At 44.1% G+C, this 16,992-nt stretch overlaps 1 protein-coding gene across 1 annotated transcript in view; it reads right to left on the bottom strand.

Annotated features, from left to right (window-relative positions):
• The window catches only part of RYR3 (ryanodine receptor 3), a 642,559-nt gene that overhangs the window by 204,845 nt on the left and 420,722 nt on the right, over positions 1-16,992 (bottom strand). Inside the window, 3 exon segments of the mRNA XM_045013234.1 lie at positions 4,784-4,907; positions 5,067-5,142; positions 15,078-15,140. Coding sequence (XP_044869169.1) covers positions 4,784-4,907; positions 5,067-5,142; positions 15,078-15,140 — 263 coding nt within the window.

Here is a 16,992-nt window from a genome sequence, read left to right as displayed (position 1 = left end):
GGGTATCATAGATTTGGCAGTGTACTGCAGATGCCTCAGTGTCCCTGCTTTCAGCTGGAGGCACCACTACCACCCTGCTCTGTAGTGCCTCTGGTTCCCTGATAATGATGGGCAGAAACCTTATTTCTGGCTCAGTTGCAGCCAGGCTGCTGAGGGAGACAGACATGTCCTGCTTACTCCAGCCTGCTGACTCTGCTGCCAAGCCCGGTGATGCCCTGCTCGCTGCGGAACCTGTGTCTGCCGCAGACCTGCCAGGACTGATGCTGGCCACCTACCCGGAGGAGACGGAAGATGTCCCATGGTGCCATGTACACCCCGAGTGGAGGATAGAAAGTCGCCCAGGGACAGCCTACTTCAGTCTGGCTGTAGCACTGCCTGAAGCACAGTCGGTGTGTTGCAGCTGGATTCTCCACTGACGCAGTGGCGGACCACTCTGCCAACTATTAGGGCCATGGGTCAGGACCCAGTGGAGTAGGGTGGGCCGGCCCCTTCCCTGGCACCCTACACCTGCGGTGGCAGCCTCCCCTCACCAGGTCAAGAGGCCTGCATTTATCTGTTATCTGCCAGAGCTAGGGTGCTTGGCTTCTGGGTTTTTGCTCTGTCCCTGCCTGAAGGGCTCAGATCTTAATTGACTAATGTGTTTGCTCTGCCCCTCTTTAAAGGGTCCAGAGCTCATAGACAGCTGGGTTCACTCTGGCCCCTGCCTAACAGGCCCAGAGCCTGCAGACTACCGTGTCTGCTCTGGCCCCTGCCAAAAGGGCCCAGAGACCACAGACTAAGGTGTTTGCCCGGCCCTGGCTTAAAGGGCTCAGGGGCTATAGATGGTTGGCTGCTCAGCCCCAGTCTACTGGTCCTGGGAGATGCCGGAACCAACTGACTAACTAGGGGATCAGCCCTGTTAGACCGGTTGAGACACTAATGCTTAACACTGATTCCCCTGATATTTGGCAGCAGTCCTTATGGCGCAGTGAGGCCATGTGGCCTCCCTCCAACCCAGAGCGGGAGGGACGACTGCCACACCACTACACCCTCTCATAGCTTGGAAATGCTATGCGCAAGGGAGCTGGACCGGAAGGCTAAAAAGTAAAAGATAAAACAGGGTCACAAGAAAATTGTTCATCTCTTTGCTGTTTGGATTCTTGCAAGGGCTGGAGCTAAGAAACAAGAAAGCAGAGAACCCTAAGGTCAACCTGAGTTAAGCCCCGAAAAGACCATCCAATGCTGACAGATTATTACATCTCTGTCACTTTTTAGAACCATAGATTGAACTCATTTGTGCATAATGTTGCCTTCTTGTATCTTTAAATAAGTCTTATTTATTTTTCTTAGTTAATAAACCTTTCATTAGTTTATTACAGGATTGGCTACAGGTATTGTCTTAGGTGTGAGATCTAAGGTACAAATTGATCTGGGATAAATGACTGGTATCTTGGGACTGGGAGCAACCTGAATATTATGTGATTTTTGGTGTAAGTGACCATTTATAACTAAGTCCAGCTTGCCTGGGTGGCAAAATAGACTTGAGAGCCTAAGGGGACTGTATGACTCCAAGGTAAAACTGTTATAGTGATCCAGAAGTTCACATTTGTTACTGGCTTGGTAAAATCTAATTATAGAACGGATCACCAGTTTAGGGTGTCTGCCCTGCTTTTTGACACTCTGCCCTGAGGTAGGCACTCATGGTCATGAGCCCCTCCAGACAGCACGACAGTGGTGACTCCCCAACCCACTCCATTTTTCTTATAAACCCCTTAATTTGAATTGCAACTTCAGCATACTTCATATCTCCTTTTTTTCTGAATTTCCTCAAACTTCTTTCAGGGATCACTTTAAATCTTTGCAGTAATTCTTTTTTAGATAACTCTCAATCTTTGTAGTTCTCTCTGTTCATATGGATGAAAGTGACTAAGGCCTTCCCTAGCAGAAGTGGAGCCAGACACCGTACCATGTCTTCTTGCCCCACCTTATTCAATTCACATCCCATTTCAAAAGCATTTAGAAATACATTAATGTCATCCCCTTCCCTAAAGCAAGGAAACAATTTGGAGTCTATGTGGCTCCCCCAGACTAGGCATATGAGGTCTGGCTCCACCTACCAGATCAGTTTTGCTGGCACAATCTCTCCATCTCGAACTGATGTTGATGCTCCTTCTCTCTCTCTCTCTCTCATATCTTGCTGCTTGACCGGGGGCAAGCACCTCTGAGGTGCTGTTTCTCCAGGGGCTACAACAGTGTACACCAGTTACCAAACAGCCTTCACAAAGCAAAGTACATTTATTCTTAGGGCAAAGCATCACACTGAAAACATATAAAAACTACACCAAGTCTTACACGCTTAGTAATAAACATACCAGAAATTGCCTTTCAGTCTTATGGGCCCTACTAGGCCAAAGTGATTCCATCCTTTTAGCAAGATTGGGGCCTCTCATTGGACAGAATGTCCTGTCCATTTTCTCACTCAAAATGAATGCCCTGAGTCCTTTATATATCCCAAGTTCTTTGTTTGTCTCTTCATCTTTGGAAAATCCATTCTGAACCAGTATGTGCAAACCACCCGTAGTGGTGCTGCTTCTCCAGAGCTGGTTACAATCCTGGGGTAATCACTCCTTATTGTTTTTAGTTCTGTAAGAGCTGTGGTAACTTTTCCCCATAGCAGTAGCAGATTCACACAGCTATGAGGTAGCTGTGGTAGTGCACAGAATGGACTTCCATCTTGAATGGTCCCTTCAAGTCTTCTTCCTTTGCCAAGAGTCAATATGGGAGGGTTTAGGCTTCTTAAATCCCACAAAATTGAATCTTCCAACCTCTTTCATGGTTGGCCTCATGCCCTACTTCCTTCAACGGCAGCTCTATAAACCTTGTATAACTGTACCTTCTTGTGCACATTGGACATGACCCCATTTTTGCAGCTGTCTTGTTTTTAACTGGTGCAAGACTGCAACTTGGCAGGATCAGCTAATTTGTTTGTGACAAAATCAACCAATGGATGTTAAGAATATGCCATAACTTTTGTTGAAAAAAAATGTTTGGTTTCCTCTGCTCAGCTGTTTTTAATAACCATTTTCTGCTCCATATAAACAGACATGCCATCATGACTGCATTGAACACTCATCTTACTTTTCACACAGACACCCTGTCACCAAAACAGAGGCCACTGAAGACACTGAAATCCAGCATGTAACTTCGTTGGACACAGAACCCTCTGCTATCAACTACCAGTCTTCAGGGATCTTACTTCTCCACCATTCAGAAGGAGACTGTCCCTCTCCCAGGTGCTTGGAAAGTCATCACTACTGATAAATGGTGTCTAAGCACCATGGAACTGGGTTGCATGTTCCAGTTCTTTTCTATTCCTTTCCCCTTCCACACCCCTCTTCAGCGACCCCCTCATGTGTCACTTCTTCTTTAAGAAATCCAACCACTTCTTCATGTAGGAGCTGGTATCATTCCATAAAGTAGTTTCTTAATCTTATGTCCCTGGATTTTTGTGTTCTCTTTTTAAAAGATTAGCAACCACAGCACTTGGCTCTATTTTGCCTTGGTGAGGGCCATATTAAATAACGGGTATAAGGATCACTGTTCAGGACAGACCCCTTGCAAGTTAGACAGTGCTTAAATCCAAGAGACTTGGACATAACCAAACTGCCCAGTGCCAAGTGAAACAATCACAGAGAAAATAAGAAATAAAATATTCCCAAGTGGGAAACAATAGGTAATTAAACACTAGCATTATAACAACTATTTACAAGAAGAAGAAAAAAGTTTCTTCAGAGGAAAAAAGGGGAACCAGAGCAACGGCTCCTGGAGAGCTCCAACAGTGCAGTGAGAAGGAGCTGAGGGGGTGCTGGGATGGCTTCGCCCATTATTCCTTGGCCTGGACGTACAAGGAAAGACACAGTGCATGTGCCACCGCGATGGGTACCGCTAAGGAAAACTCTCGTGGCAAGTCCACACCTGAAGTGGAAGACACATGTAAAATCATCTGAAATGGAATAGACATGTGCAATCACTTGAAGAAGAACCCCACTCACCAGACCATTTTAGTTTACAAGAAATACTGAATGCCATGAAATATACAAGGCCTTAAAGGCTCTTTGTCAGATAATGTCTTATTGAATTTTTACCAAAAGAATATTATTTAACTTATGAGGTTCTTCCCTTCTGGTATAATAATTCATTTTTCAATGGTTTGGCCTCATGCAGTATTGCAATAATTAATTATTTATTTAACCGCAGAATAAGTAATTCCCTAGTGTTCATCCTCCCCTCAGATAAAATGATGCATATCATAGTGTCTTTCATAAGTTCTGCCACCTTACATAAACAAGATATGCAGAGATGCACACCGAAGAGTCCATTTGTCTTACAGATTAAACATAACCCTACAGACAAGTTATAAAAATTCAACTAAAAGTGTTATTTTATGCATATACATTTCTATAGCATTAGGCCACAAAGCCTATTTCCCCATGATCCTTACTGACAACTGCTAGGTGTTAATTTATGAAGTTTTGAGCTGTCTGCATTGTTTGGTTTAGATCTTATTATATTTTGTATTTGTCACAAACTATAAATCTTACCTATTTGTGCTATCCCTAAAATAAAAAGAAAAATAATTTTCTATGTTAAGAAAGGACTGAAATTATAATTTTCTTTTCGTTACAGATAAAATACAAAATGGTAATTATGTTGTTAATAATTAACAGAAAGAGTAGTGAGAGAAAGGAATTAGCAAGAATGAAGGTATTGGTAAGGACATATTTTAAATAAATACACAGCTTACCTAGATACAACAATGCCATTCATTTGAAGGAATTTAAACAGCTCTTGTGCCTTCTCCCGGTCCCGAGATTTCTCCTTGGCTGTCAAGGTGTCATAAGGTACCAGTAAAGGATGACTACCTCCTCCTTTGGAAAATTGAGAGAACTGTAAATTTTTCTATTGTAATGTTATTTTTCAAATATAAAGGGACCTACATAATTTACATTGTTGTACGTTGTCTCCTGTTCTTTCAGACTCTCCCCCCTCCCTCATTTTATTTGTGGTTCACCAGATTTTATTCTTACCTTTGCTCTCCAATTCCATTTTCTTCTTTTTGGCCCAAATGTTATGATAGTTTTCTGCCACTACCTCAACCATTCCCTACATCACCACAAAGAAAAGGCAATCCAAAGTTAAAAGGTGATAGAATAAAAATTTAGCTAACACTATTCCACATAAATACACTTTAAAAACTGAGTTGAAATACAGAAACCTTGTAGACAAGATATCAAATATTTTATCTCATTAATTAATTTTATGTATATACAAAGAATTAGCCTCAAAAGAGACATTATTTGGGTCTGACCCAGAATAACAATAATTGAAGGGCAAGTTCTGATCCAGAGATATTTTCCAGCATGAATCAATGAGTGCTTAAAATCATTATGTTTACAAACAAATAAATAATATTCATTATGTGTATTACCATAATACCAAGAAACCCTGGTCATTGACCAGCATCCCTTTGTTTTAGGTGCTGTGCAAACACAGAAAAAATACAATCTCTGTGCCAAAAAGCTTAAGTATAAGATAAAAGACAACAGGTGCAAATAGACAGATGGGGGAGTACAAGGAAACAATAAAACAATATTGGTCAGCATGACTGACAATGGTTTCAGCACATCAGCAGACTAAATGTTGTCAAGTTATTGTAAGCATCATGGCAAATGAGAGTTTTAAGGGGGAATCTGAAGGAGGATAATGAGGTAGCTTTGTGGGTGTTTATAGAGAGCTCATCCTAAGCATATGGGGCGGCATGGGAGAAAACACAAAATAACTTTGAAAATTTAACAAATGGATTATAGAGGTTGGCCTCACTGGCCAGTCAGAGGTGAGAGTTGACATCTTGATAGTGAATGAGAGGTGATAGGTAGGATGGGGATAGATTGTGAAGACAAGAAGTTACTCACCTTGTGCAGTAACAACGGTTCTTTGAGATGTGTGTCCCTGTGGGTGTTCCACTCTAGGTGTCGGTGCATCCCTGTGCCAGAGATCGGGGATTTTTCGCGGCAGTACTCGGATGGGGGAAGGGCGTGCACCAGAGCTGTCCCATGCAGCTGTTGGCGCCTCCTGTAGTGCATGCATCCCCGACTGTCTGCTCTGTTCTTTCTCTACCACAGAGCTTGGCTGTGTGAACTCTGCAGTAGAGGGGAGGAGGGTGAGTAGTGGAGCACCCACAGGGATACACATCTCAGAGAACTATTGTTACTGCACAAGGTGAGTAATAACTTCTTCTTCAAGTGGTGTCCCTGTGGGTGCTCCACTCTAGGTACTTGTAGAGCAGTACCCCACCAGGGGTGGCAGGGGTTTGGAGTTATGTATAAGTGTGTGATGAGAGCACTGTGAGGCCAACAACAGAATCTGAGATAAGGCCTTGGGTGATAGCGTAATGCTTTGCAAAAGTGAGCTCCGATGTCCAGGTTGCAGCTCTAAAAATATCTATTAAGGGGACATTGTTCAAGAATGCAATTGATGTTGCCGTAGCTCGCGTTGAGTGGGATCTGATGCCCACGTGGGGCTCTTTGTGATGCAGGTGGTAGCAAGTTTGAATACAGGTAGAGACCCATTTGGAGAGTCTCTGGGTCGATATTGTAGAGCCTTTGGAGCTGCTGTAGAGACGAATAGTCTTGATGACTTTCAAAATGGTTTAGTTCTGTCCAATTAGAAGGCTACAGCCTGTCTGACATCTACCATGTGTAACATTGCTTCTCGAGAATCCGTATGTGGCTTGGGATAGAAGGCAGGTAAGAGTATCATTTGGTTAACATGAAAATGTGTAGCTGCTTTGGGCAAGAATTTTGGGTGAGGACGTAACATGATTTTGTCTTTGGTAAGTACCGTGTATGGTGGTTCAGCCATCAACACTCCTATTTCGCTGACACGTCTTGCAGATGTGATTGCCATTAGGAATGCGACCTACATTAACATAGAGCAAGCAGGTTGCTAGAGGTTCAAAGGGTGGTCTTGTGAGACATTTGAGCACAAGATTGAGATCCCATGGTGGTGTAGGTTGGCGTACTTCTGGGTACATGTTCTGTATACCTGCAAGAAAGCGCCGTGTAATCGGGTGAGTGAATATTGGAGCCCCTTCTATCTGCTTGTGGAGGGCCGTGATGGCAGCCAGATGTACTTTAATAGAACTTATGGCTAACCCCGTTTCCTTCAGTTCTAGTAGGTAGTCTAGGATCATAGATTGAGGCGCCATGGTTGCGTCCAGCTGTTTTTGCTGGAATCAAAGGGAGAATCTTCTCCACTTGTGGTGGTAAGTATTTCTAGTGGTGAGGCAATGGCTATTTAGTAATACCTGTTTTACTTTCTCTGAGCAGTTCAATTCTCCAGGTTAGAACCATACAGGAACCACACTTTGAGATGGAGCTTCGCTGGGGCTGTCAGGCCCTTGTTCTGGGATAGAAGGTCCATCTGTAAGGGCAGCAGTTGTGGAGCACAGACTGCTAGATGTGACAGGTATGGAAACCAAGTCTGTCTGGGCTGTGTGGGGACAATGAGAATGATGTATGCTCTGTCGAGACATATCTTGAAGATGACCCATGGGATCATTGGTATTGTCGGGAAGGTGTACGTGAGCGACGTGTTCCATGGGATGAGGAAGGCATCCCCTAATGATCCCGGTGCCAGGCCTGCCCTGGAGCAAGAGTGGATATTTGTAGTTTGTTGCTGAGGCAAACAAGTCAATTACTGGATGACCCCATTTTTGGAATATCGTGCTGAGAACATTGTCATGGATTTCCCACTTGTGTTCCTGTGAGAAGTGCCTGCTGAGATTATCGGCTGTAGTGTTTTGGCATCCCGGTAGGTATGATGCTGTGATGTTTATATTGTTGAGGATGCACAAATTCCATAAGTTCATGGCTTCTACGCATAGCGAGTGATACCTGGCTCCCCCTTGGCAATTGATGTAAAACATGCATGCCACATTGTTAGTGAGAACAGAGATTGAGGTCTGTCGTATGAGTGGGAGGAAGGGGCGGCATGCATTGTGTACCTCACAGAGTTCCAGGAGATTGATATGTAGTCGGGTTTCCGTCACGGACCTCTTGCCTTGTACATTGTGGTGACCCAAGTGGGTGCCCCAAGCTATCAGGGAGGTGTCTATTGTAATAGTCACTGACGGGGGCATCTTGCTGAAAGGGAATCCCTGAGCATACATTCCCTGGTTGTGTCCACCATTGTAGGGAGAGGATAACCCTTGATGGTAGTGTCACGCATCTGTTGAGAGAGTATTTGCTGGGTGCATAGACCGTGCTCAACCAGTGCTGCAGACAACGCATATGGAGTCTGGCATACTTTACGACAGAAGTCGTAGGTGCCATATGTCCCAGAATCTGAAGGTATGTCCTCACTGAAGTTTGTGGGCTGATGGTCACTGTGGAAATAAGATTGGTCAATGTAGTGAATCTGTGGTTTGGTAATATTGCTTTGGCTTGTACGGAGTCTAGGTCGGCTCTGATAAACTCCAAGAGCTGAGGCGGTTCCAGGTTAGATTTCTTTTAGTTTATCTGTAGCCCTAGCTGGTGAAACAGGTCTATTGTGGTCTTTAGCATGCATGCCATTTCTTGTTGATTGGCACCCTTGAGTAGGCAATCGTCTAAATAGGGGAAGGTTATGACTTCTTTGCATTGTAAATCTGCTGCTACTACCATGAGTGTTTTTGAGAATACGCGGGGAGCAGTGGATAGTCCGAAGGGAAGGACCCTGTATTGGTAATGGCTGGGTCCTACTGTGAACTGCAGGAACTGTCTACAGGCAGGATGTATTGTAATACGGAAGTATGCATCTAGGAGGTCGAGGGCTGCAAACCAGTCCTCCCTGTCTAGCTCTGGGATTATTGTGGCCAGCGTGACCATTTTGAACCTGTGGTTGCGAACAAACCCGTTGAGTTTTCAGAGATCTAAGATTGGTCTCCATCCTCCTCCTTTCTTCTCTGTTAGGAAACATTTGGAGTAAAAACCCTTCTCTCAGTATAGGTGTGGTACTAGTTCTACAGCACCCAGCAGTAGGAGGTGGTCTATTTCCTGTTGCAGAAGGTGCTTGTGAGAGGGGCCCCTGAGGAGGGACAGGGAAGGTGGAAGGGTGGGGGGGATGGCTGTGAAAGGGATGGCGTAGCCAGATTGTATGATCTCCAATACCCATTGATGTGTGGTTATCGCAACCCAGGCATGGTAAAATGGGCGTAGGCGGTGACCAAAGTTGTGGGATGGGGTTTCTGTTGGTCGAGGGTATGCACGACCTCCCCACACCTCTAGCGCCAATACTTCAAAATGGTGGCTTAGATGTAGATGGATGGTTGGACGAGACCTGGTTCAGTAGAGCCCGTTGTTTAGGTCTGTTCTGAGCAAAGTATCATGGTTGTTGACGGTTAAACCAGGTGTCTCATGACCTCTGGTATGGTGTAAAGCATTGGCTTTTGTCAGGCAGTGGGTATATGCCGAGTGTACACAGCATAACTCAGGAGTCCTTCATGGTACGGAGCATGTTGTCTGTTTGAGACAAGAATAGTTTATCCCTATTGAAGGGAAGGTTCTCCACTTTTAGCGGTAGTTCTTTCGGAATTCCCGAAGTTTGCAACCATGATGCTCTTCTCATAACCACAGCCTTTGTGGTTGTTTGGGCAGCTGTGTCTGCTACATCCATTGAGGCTTGCAATGCTGTGCCGGTATTAGCTGACCCTCATTAATAATGATGTTGAGCTGAGGACGTTTGTGTTCGGGGAGGTCTTCCGTGAGCTCTTGTATTTTACTATAGTTAGAGTAGTCATAATTTGCTAGTAGAGCAGAATAGTTGGCAACTCTGAGCAGAAGGGTGGCTGATGAGTAAACTTTACACCCAAAGAGGTCCGGTCTCTTGTGTTCTTTATCTTGTGGTGTGGAGTGGAAATGAGGCTGTTTATTTCGCTGATTGGCAGCCTCTACTACCAGAAAGCAGGCTTGAGGGTATGAAAACAAAAATTCCATGCCTTTGGCTGGAACGAAGTATTTCCTATCAGACCTTTTGTTGGTGGGTGGTGCCAATGCTGGTGTTTGCCATATGGCCTCCGCAGGCTCCCTTATAGCCTCATCCATGGGGAGGCGAGCTTGGCCGATGATGCTGGCTGTAAGATTTTTAACAACTTACGTTGTTTCTCCTGCACCTCATGTAAGGCAATTTCTTGGCTGTTTACTACTCTTTTGATGAGTTCTTGGAACTGTTTCAGGTCATCTGGTGATGTTGTGTTAGACAGCGTCACCGCTTCCCCTGGTGCGGAAGATGAGCATGGGGCAGGTGGTGAATCATCCAGGTCTGCCTGTGATAGTATCTCTTCCTCTTCTATCTCTGTCTCAGGGGGGTCAGAGGTTTCTCTGAGTGGTAAGGATGGATGTACTCTGAATCCTCTTCTGGCTGGGGAAAGGGGGGGCAGGATATGGGTTCTGGTATGTGGCCCAAGGACCCCATTGTGGCCATTGCATGGGGTAAGGTGATAATGGGTAAGGCCAGTGCTGTGCATACCAGGGCTGTGAATGCTCAGATGAGGCTTAGGCTTCATAGCGTTCCATGTAGGTCTCATATGTGATGGGGATGAATTTTGAGAGGAGAAGCAGTTGTCAAGCATGTCTACTTCCTCGCCAATATGCATGGAGATCGCTGCAGGAGATGAAGGATAGTACCGTACTATGTAGCTTGGGGAGCGTTCGGTGCTGAGCAGTGGTGACTGCGGTGCAGAAGAAACTGCTATGTCAGTACGATGTAGGAGTTGCGCTGGTCCCACCTTGGGGTTGCAGTCAACTGTTGGAGCGCTGACTGGTGCCGGATTCAGCTTGTTAGCCGGCATCAAGTCTGGAATTGGTGGCAGCAGCATTGATCATGGTGCCACTGCCTGTGTTGTGCTCTGCACCAGAGTAGTTGGTGCCGTGGAGGAGACTTGACGTCTCGACTCCGGTGCCGCGCAATGAGGCTTGGCAGAGGTCTGCTGAGGAATGGTGCCGGAGGAGCCCAGTGCCTCATAAGTGCTCTCTCTGGATGAGTGGCACACTGAGGGTAAAGACCTCGCTGGGGAAGCAATCTTTTTGTGAGAGTCCCTTGTTGGAGAGGTCGAAGCTCACTCCCAGATAGTTTTGGAAGTCGGAGCCTTATCATTGCTTAGGGATCTCGGTTTATGAGACTCCCCGGAGGATGTCTCTTGTGGAGGTTCGAGGGATTTCTCCATCAGAAGCATTTTCAAACAGAGATCCCTATCACATCTTGATCTTGACTTTGCTGCAGTGTATACATTTCTGGGAGATATGAGTTTCTCCCAGACAACGGATGCAGGATGCATGGCCATCAGAGACCAGCATCAGTTCACAGCAGCAGTCACATTTTTTAAACCCTGTTGAGCCCGGCATGACTTCAGTTAAGCCTCTCCCCCACCCTTGATAGATGAGGGTGCGAGTTAATTGAAGTGGTAAACCATAGAGCTATTCCTAAATGGAGAACTAAGTAAAGAATTTTTTTTTGGTTGAAGAAATACCTCTAAGAGGAACTAACAAAACTACGTAACTAAGTACAGACTAACAAGAAGTTCCTATGTAACTTGTAACTTTTTTTTTCCAGAAAGAATCAAGGAGAGTACTGCCGCGGAGCTCCGTCTGCAGCTGAGGATGGTTGAGAAGGAACTGAGGGGACGGTCGGGGGTGCGTGCTACAGGAGGTGCCAACAGCTGCACGAGACAACTCCTGTGCGCACCCTTCCCCCGACCGAGTACTGCTGCGAAAAATCTCCAATCTCTGGTGCAGGGACACTCCGACACCTAGAGTGGAGCACCCACAGGGACACCACTTGAAGAACAAGCTTATGTTTGATGCAAAAGAGAAGGGGGAGCCTGCAGATGGTGCAAATTGAGGAATGACATGATCAAAGCAATGAGCTAAGAAAATGATCTTTGTAGCAGCATGCTGAGTGGATAGAGTGGCACAACACTGCATTTGTCAAGGCCACAGAAAATTATGTTCCAGTATTCAAGACATGAGACGATGAGACCCCAGACAACAATTATAGCTGCGTCAATGGATAGGAAAGGCCATATCTTAGAGATGTCATGAAGAAAGAATCAGCATGCTGTAGACACAGCCTGGATGTGGGGACCTCCAGAGACGTCAAATTTAAAGATAATACCCAGGTTAAAAGCCTGAGTGTTAGGCAGGATGGCGGTGCTGTCCACAGTGACTGAGAAAGAAGATGAAGGGAGGGTTTTGGGGGAAAGATTAAGAGATCTGTTTTAGCCATGTTGAGCTTGAGCTGATGGCTCAACAGCCACAAGAAGATGTCAGAGAGAGTCTGAGATTTTAGCTTGGGCAGATGGAGACACACCTAGAGTAAAGATGTAGCTCTGTGAGTATTCAGCACAGAAATGTTAATTAATTTGTGTTTGTGAATAAGATTACCCAGAGCTAAAGGGTAGAGAGAGAAGAGAAAGGGACAAAGGCCAGAGTCCTATAATATCCACTGAAAAGTTGGAGGAGGAATGAGGAGGATTGCCAGAAGAACAAGCTGAAGGAGCGAGGCGGGAGTTAGGAGGAGAACCAGGAAAGGAAAGTCATGGAAGCTGTGATGAGTTGGGGAATTTGTCTCCACAACTTATGAATGTTGTTTGATATCATGAACTCTCTGCATGTATCTTCATCAGACTACAAACTCCACTCTGATTATGGGAGCTAATTGCCTTGTCTGTTATCTTTTTACCTCCATGTTGGGACTGAAATACAGGGCTGACAATAGAGGATTGTTAAATGGGATGATCTTCTATTCAAATATAAACACTTTAGAAAATAAGCTGGCTCCCACTCAGGAGAACTGGTTTGTCCGGGGAGAGGCAACTAGCAATGAGGTCCTGTGTGGATCTGTGATCACCTGAGGAGTCTGATTCTAGAAGTCACCTGACAAAGGTTTTAAAAAGGTTATAAAAGGCCATTTTCACCAGCTCAAGTGGAGGGAGGCTGCTACAGGAGCCTGAAGAGGCTGGGGCTAACTCTGCTTACCTGAATTCAGATGGTCCCCTGTGGACTTCCAAGGGAAGGGTGAGCCAGGATGAGGGCAATGGTACTCACAGTGTTTGTTGTTTTCTAAATGTTTTATGCATCTCTTCTGCTGTTAAGTAAAGAGAACCCTGTGTGTGTTGTGTGTTACATCTATCATGTGTCCTGGGAGAGTTAACCTGTGACTCCGGAGCACACACACAGGTGGAGTTCTGGGAGTTCGGGGGCTGGGATTGAGGACATGGGATTCCATTAAGTTGGAAGAGCAGGGTTGTTTAGCTAGGAAGATGACAGAACCAAAGAAGAAAGAACAGATTTGTAATGGAGGGCATCAGCCAGGCCATAGGATTTCTGCCAGAGATGCTCCGTTATGCCAACAGACCCTGGTTGGCGGCAGCCAGCATCGAACTTGGGAGCTCTGAAGCTAAATGCATCAGCCTTTACTGCATGAGCTAAAAGCCACATGGCTCTGAGCTAAAACTGTAGCTGACTTTTCAATCTCTACCTGTACTAGGGCCACTAGAGGGGGACACCAAGCAGGCATGGTTATAGCTCCACAACATGAGAACAGGAGCAGAGGAAGCAGATGTTGGGCGTGAATCAGGGTTGAGGGTTGGCAGACCTGGCAATGGGAAAGCTGGGCCAAAAAGTCAAGGGTGAAGGAGAGCAAATCATGGAGAGAATCAACAACCATATCAACGGAAGAAAGGGAAAAGAAAACAGGGATGAGAGAGGTGAGAGCAAATGAGAAGTCATCAATACTGATGGACTGGAGACATGGAACAGGGAGAGGACTGATGGGTGATGCTGAAAGAGATCGGGTGATCGTCAGAGAGGATGAACTCATCAACAGAGAGATCAGAGATTGGTGAAGACCAAGTCAAGTGTCTTTTGGTGAGTAAGAGACTTGAACTAGAGCTGCAGTTCAAAGAGGTGAGAGCAAGGGAATGTGCAACTAAGGGGTTAGATGGGTCATCAACATGGAAGAAGAAGTCACCAAGGATGAGTGTCAGAGATTGTGAGAAGAGGAAGAGAGAGACCCAGGAGTCAAAAATCAGAATGAGGAGGATAGATGGGGAAGAGTTGAGTGGTAGGTGTCAGCAACATTGAGGGGGAAAGGAGAAGAGTAAGAAGCAATACTGTTTAAAAGAGGAGAAAGAATGGGAAAGGGGAAGGAAAGAGGGTCAGAAGCAGCAGGACTGGGAGAGGAGAAGGCCAACACCCCACTATGATCTGATCTGGGTTGGGGAATGTCAGAGAAGGCACAGGATCTATAGGAGATAAAATATTTATTTGTTTTAAATATTTGTTTATTTTCATTCTGATTCAGAACTGCATTATTTATTTAGTTTTGTAAAAATGACCCCTTCAATGATCTGGGTGCATGTAATTAAAAACATAACATATAGAAAAGCAGTGCCATTTATAGGCTGTTTTTCCCCCAGTAAACTTGTTTGGAGTAATAATGCAACCTTTATAAGGCATACCTCAATCATATCTCACTCTCTTATTAAATGCCTGGGAAACTACGTGGGCTTTGGAACATGTCTGGAATATTAATTTATTCAGGCTCTTTAGAACCAAGACAAGAGACAGGTTCTTAAGACAGGGGGCAGTTACTGAAAATGCTTTGCCTGCAGTCCCCTTAGGGGCTTTACATTATAATATTTTCTAGAAGGCCAGATGATACCACTTAGCATATGAAACACTGTCAGCAAGACAAACAGCAGATGTCTCATTTTGAAATCATGTTAACTGACCCTGCAAAACAGAGAACAAATGCAGTATCTACCTATTTGTATAGGAGGGTGCAACAAGTGCACTCACAGACATGTACATGTACCCATAAAACCCCACATATGTGCATAAAATGGATAAGTATATACACAGATACACATTTGCAATCACACACGTGCAGGTTTTTGTAGACACACCAATTACACATTCCTTTGAAGATGAGACCCTACATGTTGATAAGTCACTTCATATTTTTTTTCTGCAGAATACACTGAGAATATTAATACATACCTGGAGCTCCCTAGAGAGTACAACATTAGAAAGATCAAGTGGTGTTGGGCTGTATCCATTTCCCTGGAAATATATGGAAGCGTTATTGATGTTTTTAAACTATTTACTATTTACTTCAACAAAATTAGAATTAAACTATTTAGATTTCTGAAGCCCTTTGGGTAGGAATCATGTTTGCCTTTATATTTTGTACAGAGATGAATGGATGTTTAATGAACAACAGAGGCTATAATACACTTATATTTATTCTTTACATGCTCATTTTGTTCATCAGGCCCCAATGCAGCAAACCAATTAAGAACATGATTATGGTTAAGCATGAGCAGTCACACTGAAATCAGTGACACTACTCATATGCTTAAAGTTAAGCGTGTGCTTAAATGATCTGCTGAATCATTTCAGTTTTTCTTTACATGATCAGACCCTTATTTACATGGCTGTTTGAAACAGTTTTCTATTTATGTGATGTTATCTAGTGCTGGTAATGTATATTGTGGATTTCCAAAAATGCAATTAAAGGTTATAATATGGATTTATGTAAAATGTAAACAGACTTTTTCAGAGAGAACTTGTTCTTCTTGTAATAGTCCTAACATGACGTATACAAATATATGCACATTACATGATAAGGCTATCAGAGGGTGATTAGCTGCAACAAACAGATAACCTGCCTATCTCCTTGGGTCTCGTCTTGTCCCACTGACCAGTCAATGAAAACATTTCCACTGGCTTCAATGATACAGATGCAGGCTCCTTATGAATTTGCCACCATAAGCTTCTGAGCATCTTCAATGTATGTGTGATACTGCCACTCTGTGACACACACCACACAGTATGAGTATCTACCCAGGCAGAGGCGAAGAAAATGTAATCAAGGCTTCTCACTAATCCAGGTCATCAGTGAGCTAGAGCACCAGCAAGTGAAATAAACGTTTGGAGATTAATTTCTAAGGTTCTTTATCTGAGAAATGTACACGAAATTTGATGGCAGCCAATTCTACTGTATACAGACAGGCATCTATCAGTCCTATAAAGTAGTATGTAAGAAAATACAATAAAAACTGAGATGCAACCCCTAAAGCAAGGTAACACAAAGATCTACAAAATTAAGGGATTAGACTGCAATATTCATGTATTTAATATGGTCCTGGCCCATTTCCAGTTCCCTACCACAAAGTACTAGAAGCCCTTTTGCTTAAACAAGAGAAAAAAACCTCTCAAAGAGATCACAATCATTAGGTTTCATTAACATTAAACAAAAGATTTCAAATACCCCACCTAGTGCCTCTAGGCTGAATATAAAAAAAGGCTCATTCCCAAGGAAATGGAGGGAGATTGTTTCTGAGGGCATTCTTTCTTCAGAGAGTGCCTTCTCTTTATAGGCTCATCTTTTATTTAGCAGCGCTGCCCACCTGCCTTTGTTATAGGGAATCAGCTTCCAAAGGGATTCAGGTGCTGTCTTTCAAGTTTTCTGAGCCATGCAAGGAACTTCCCTCAGTCCTACCTTCACCTAGAGCTCTGTTGTCCCAGTGATCAGATTGATGCCACCTCCGTTTATTAGGGAAGCTAGGATAGTATGCTTCAGAGCTATAAGGACCCTCCTTTGACGTTTGAAAGAGTTTGTAATGCCTATCACACTTATCTTTTTTATTTTGGTCAGCCCTTTCAACACTTTTTAGTTATAATTATTATTTGCAATTATAAGATATCTGTCACTATGGTATGTGACTGTAGATAATATCTATAGTAGTTGTTTTAATGTGTAACTAATTAGGCTTCAGCAAATAGAACCATACTAGCCACTTCTAATCACCTACTACAAGCCCCCATATATGAAAGGTCCATTCCCTTGTAACAACAGTTTTAACTCAGCTTCCCCAATCTTTTAAAAATAACTTTATTTCCAAGAACACCC

This window comes from Mauremys mutica, chromosome 4, assembly GCF_020497125.1.
Source record: "Mauremys mutica isolate MM-2020 ecotype Southern chromosome 4, ASM2049712v1, whole genome shotgun sequence".
Lineage (NCBI taxonomy): Eukaryota > Metazoa > Chordata > Testudines > Geoemydidae > Mauremys > Mauremys mutica.
Note: the sequence above shows the minus strand (reverse complement) of the source record. Positions and strands in the feature narration are given on the sequence as shown.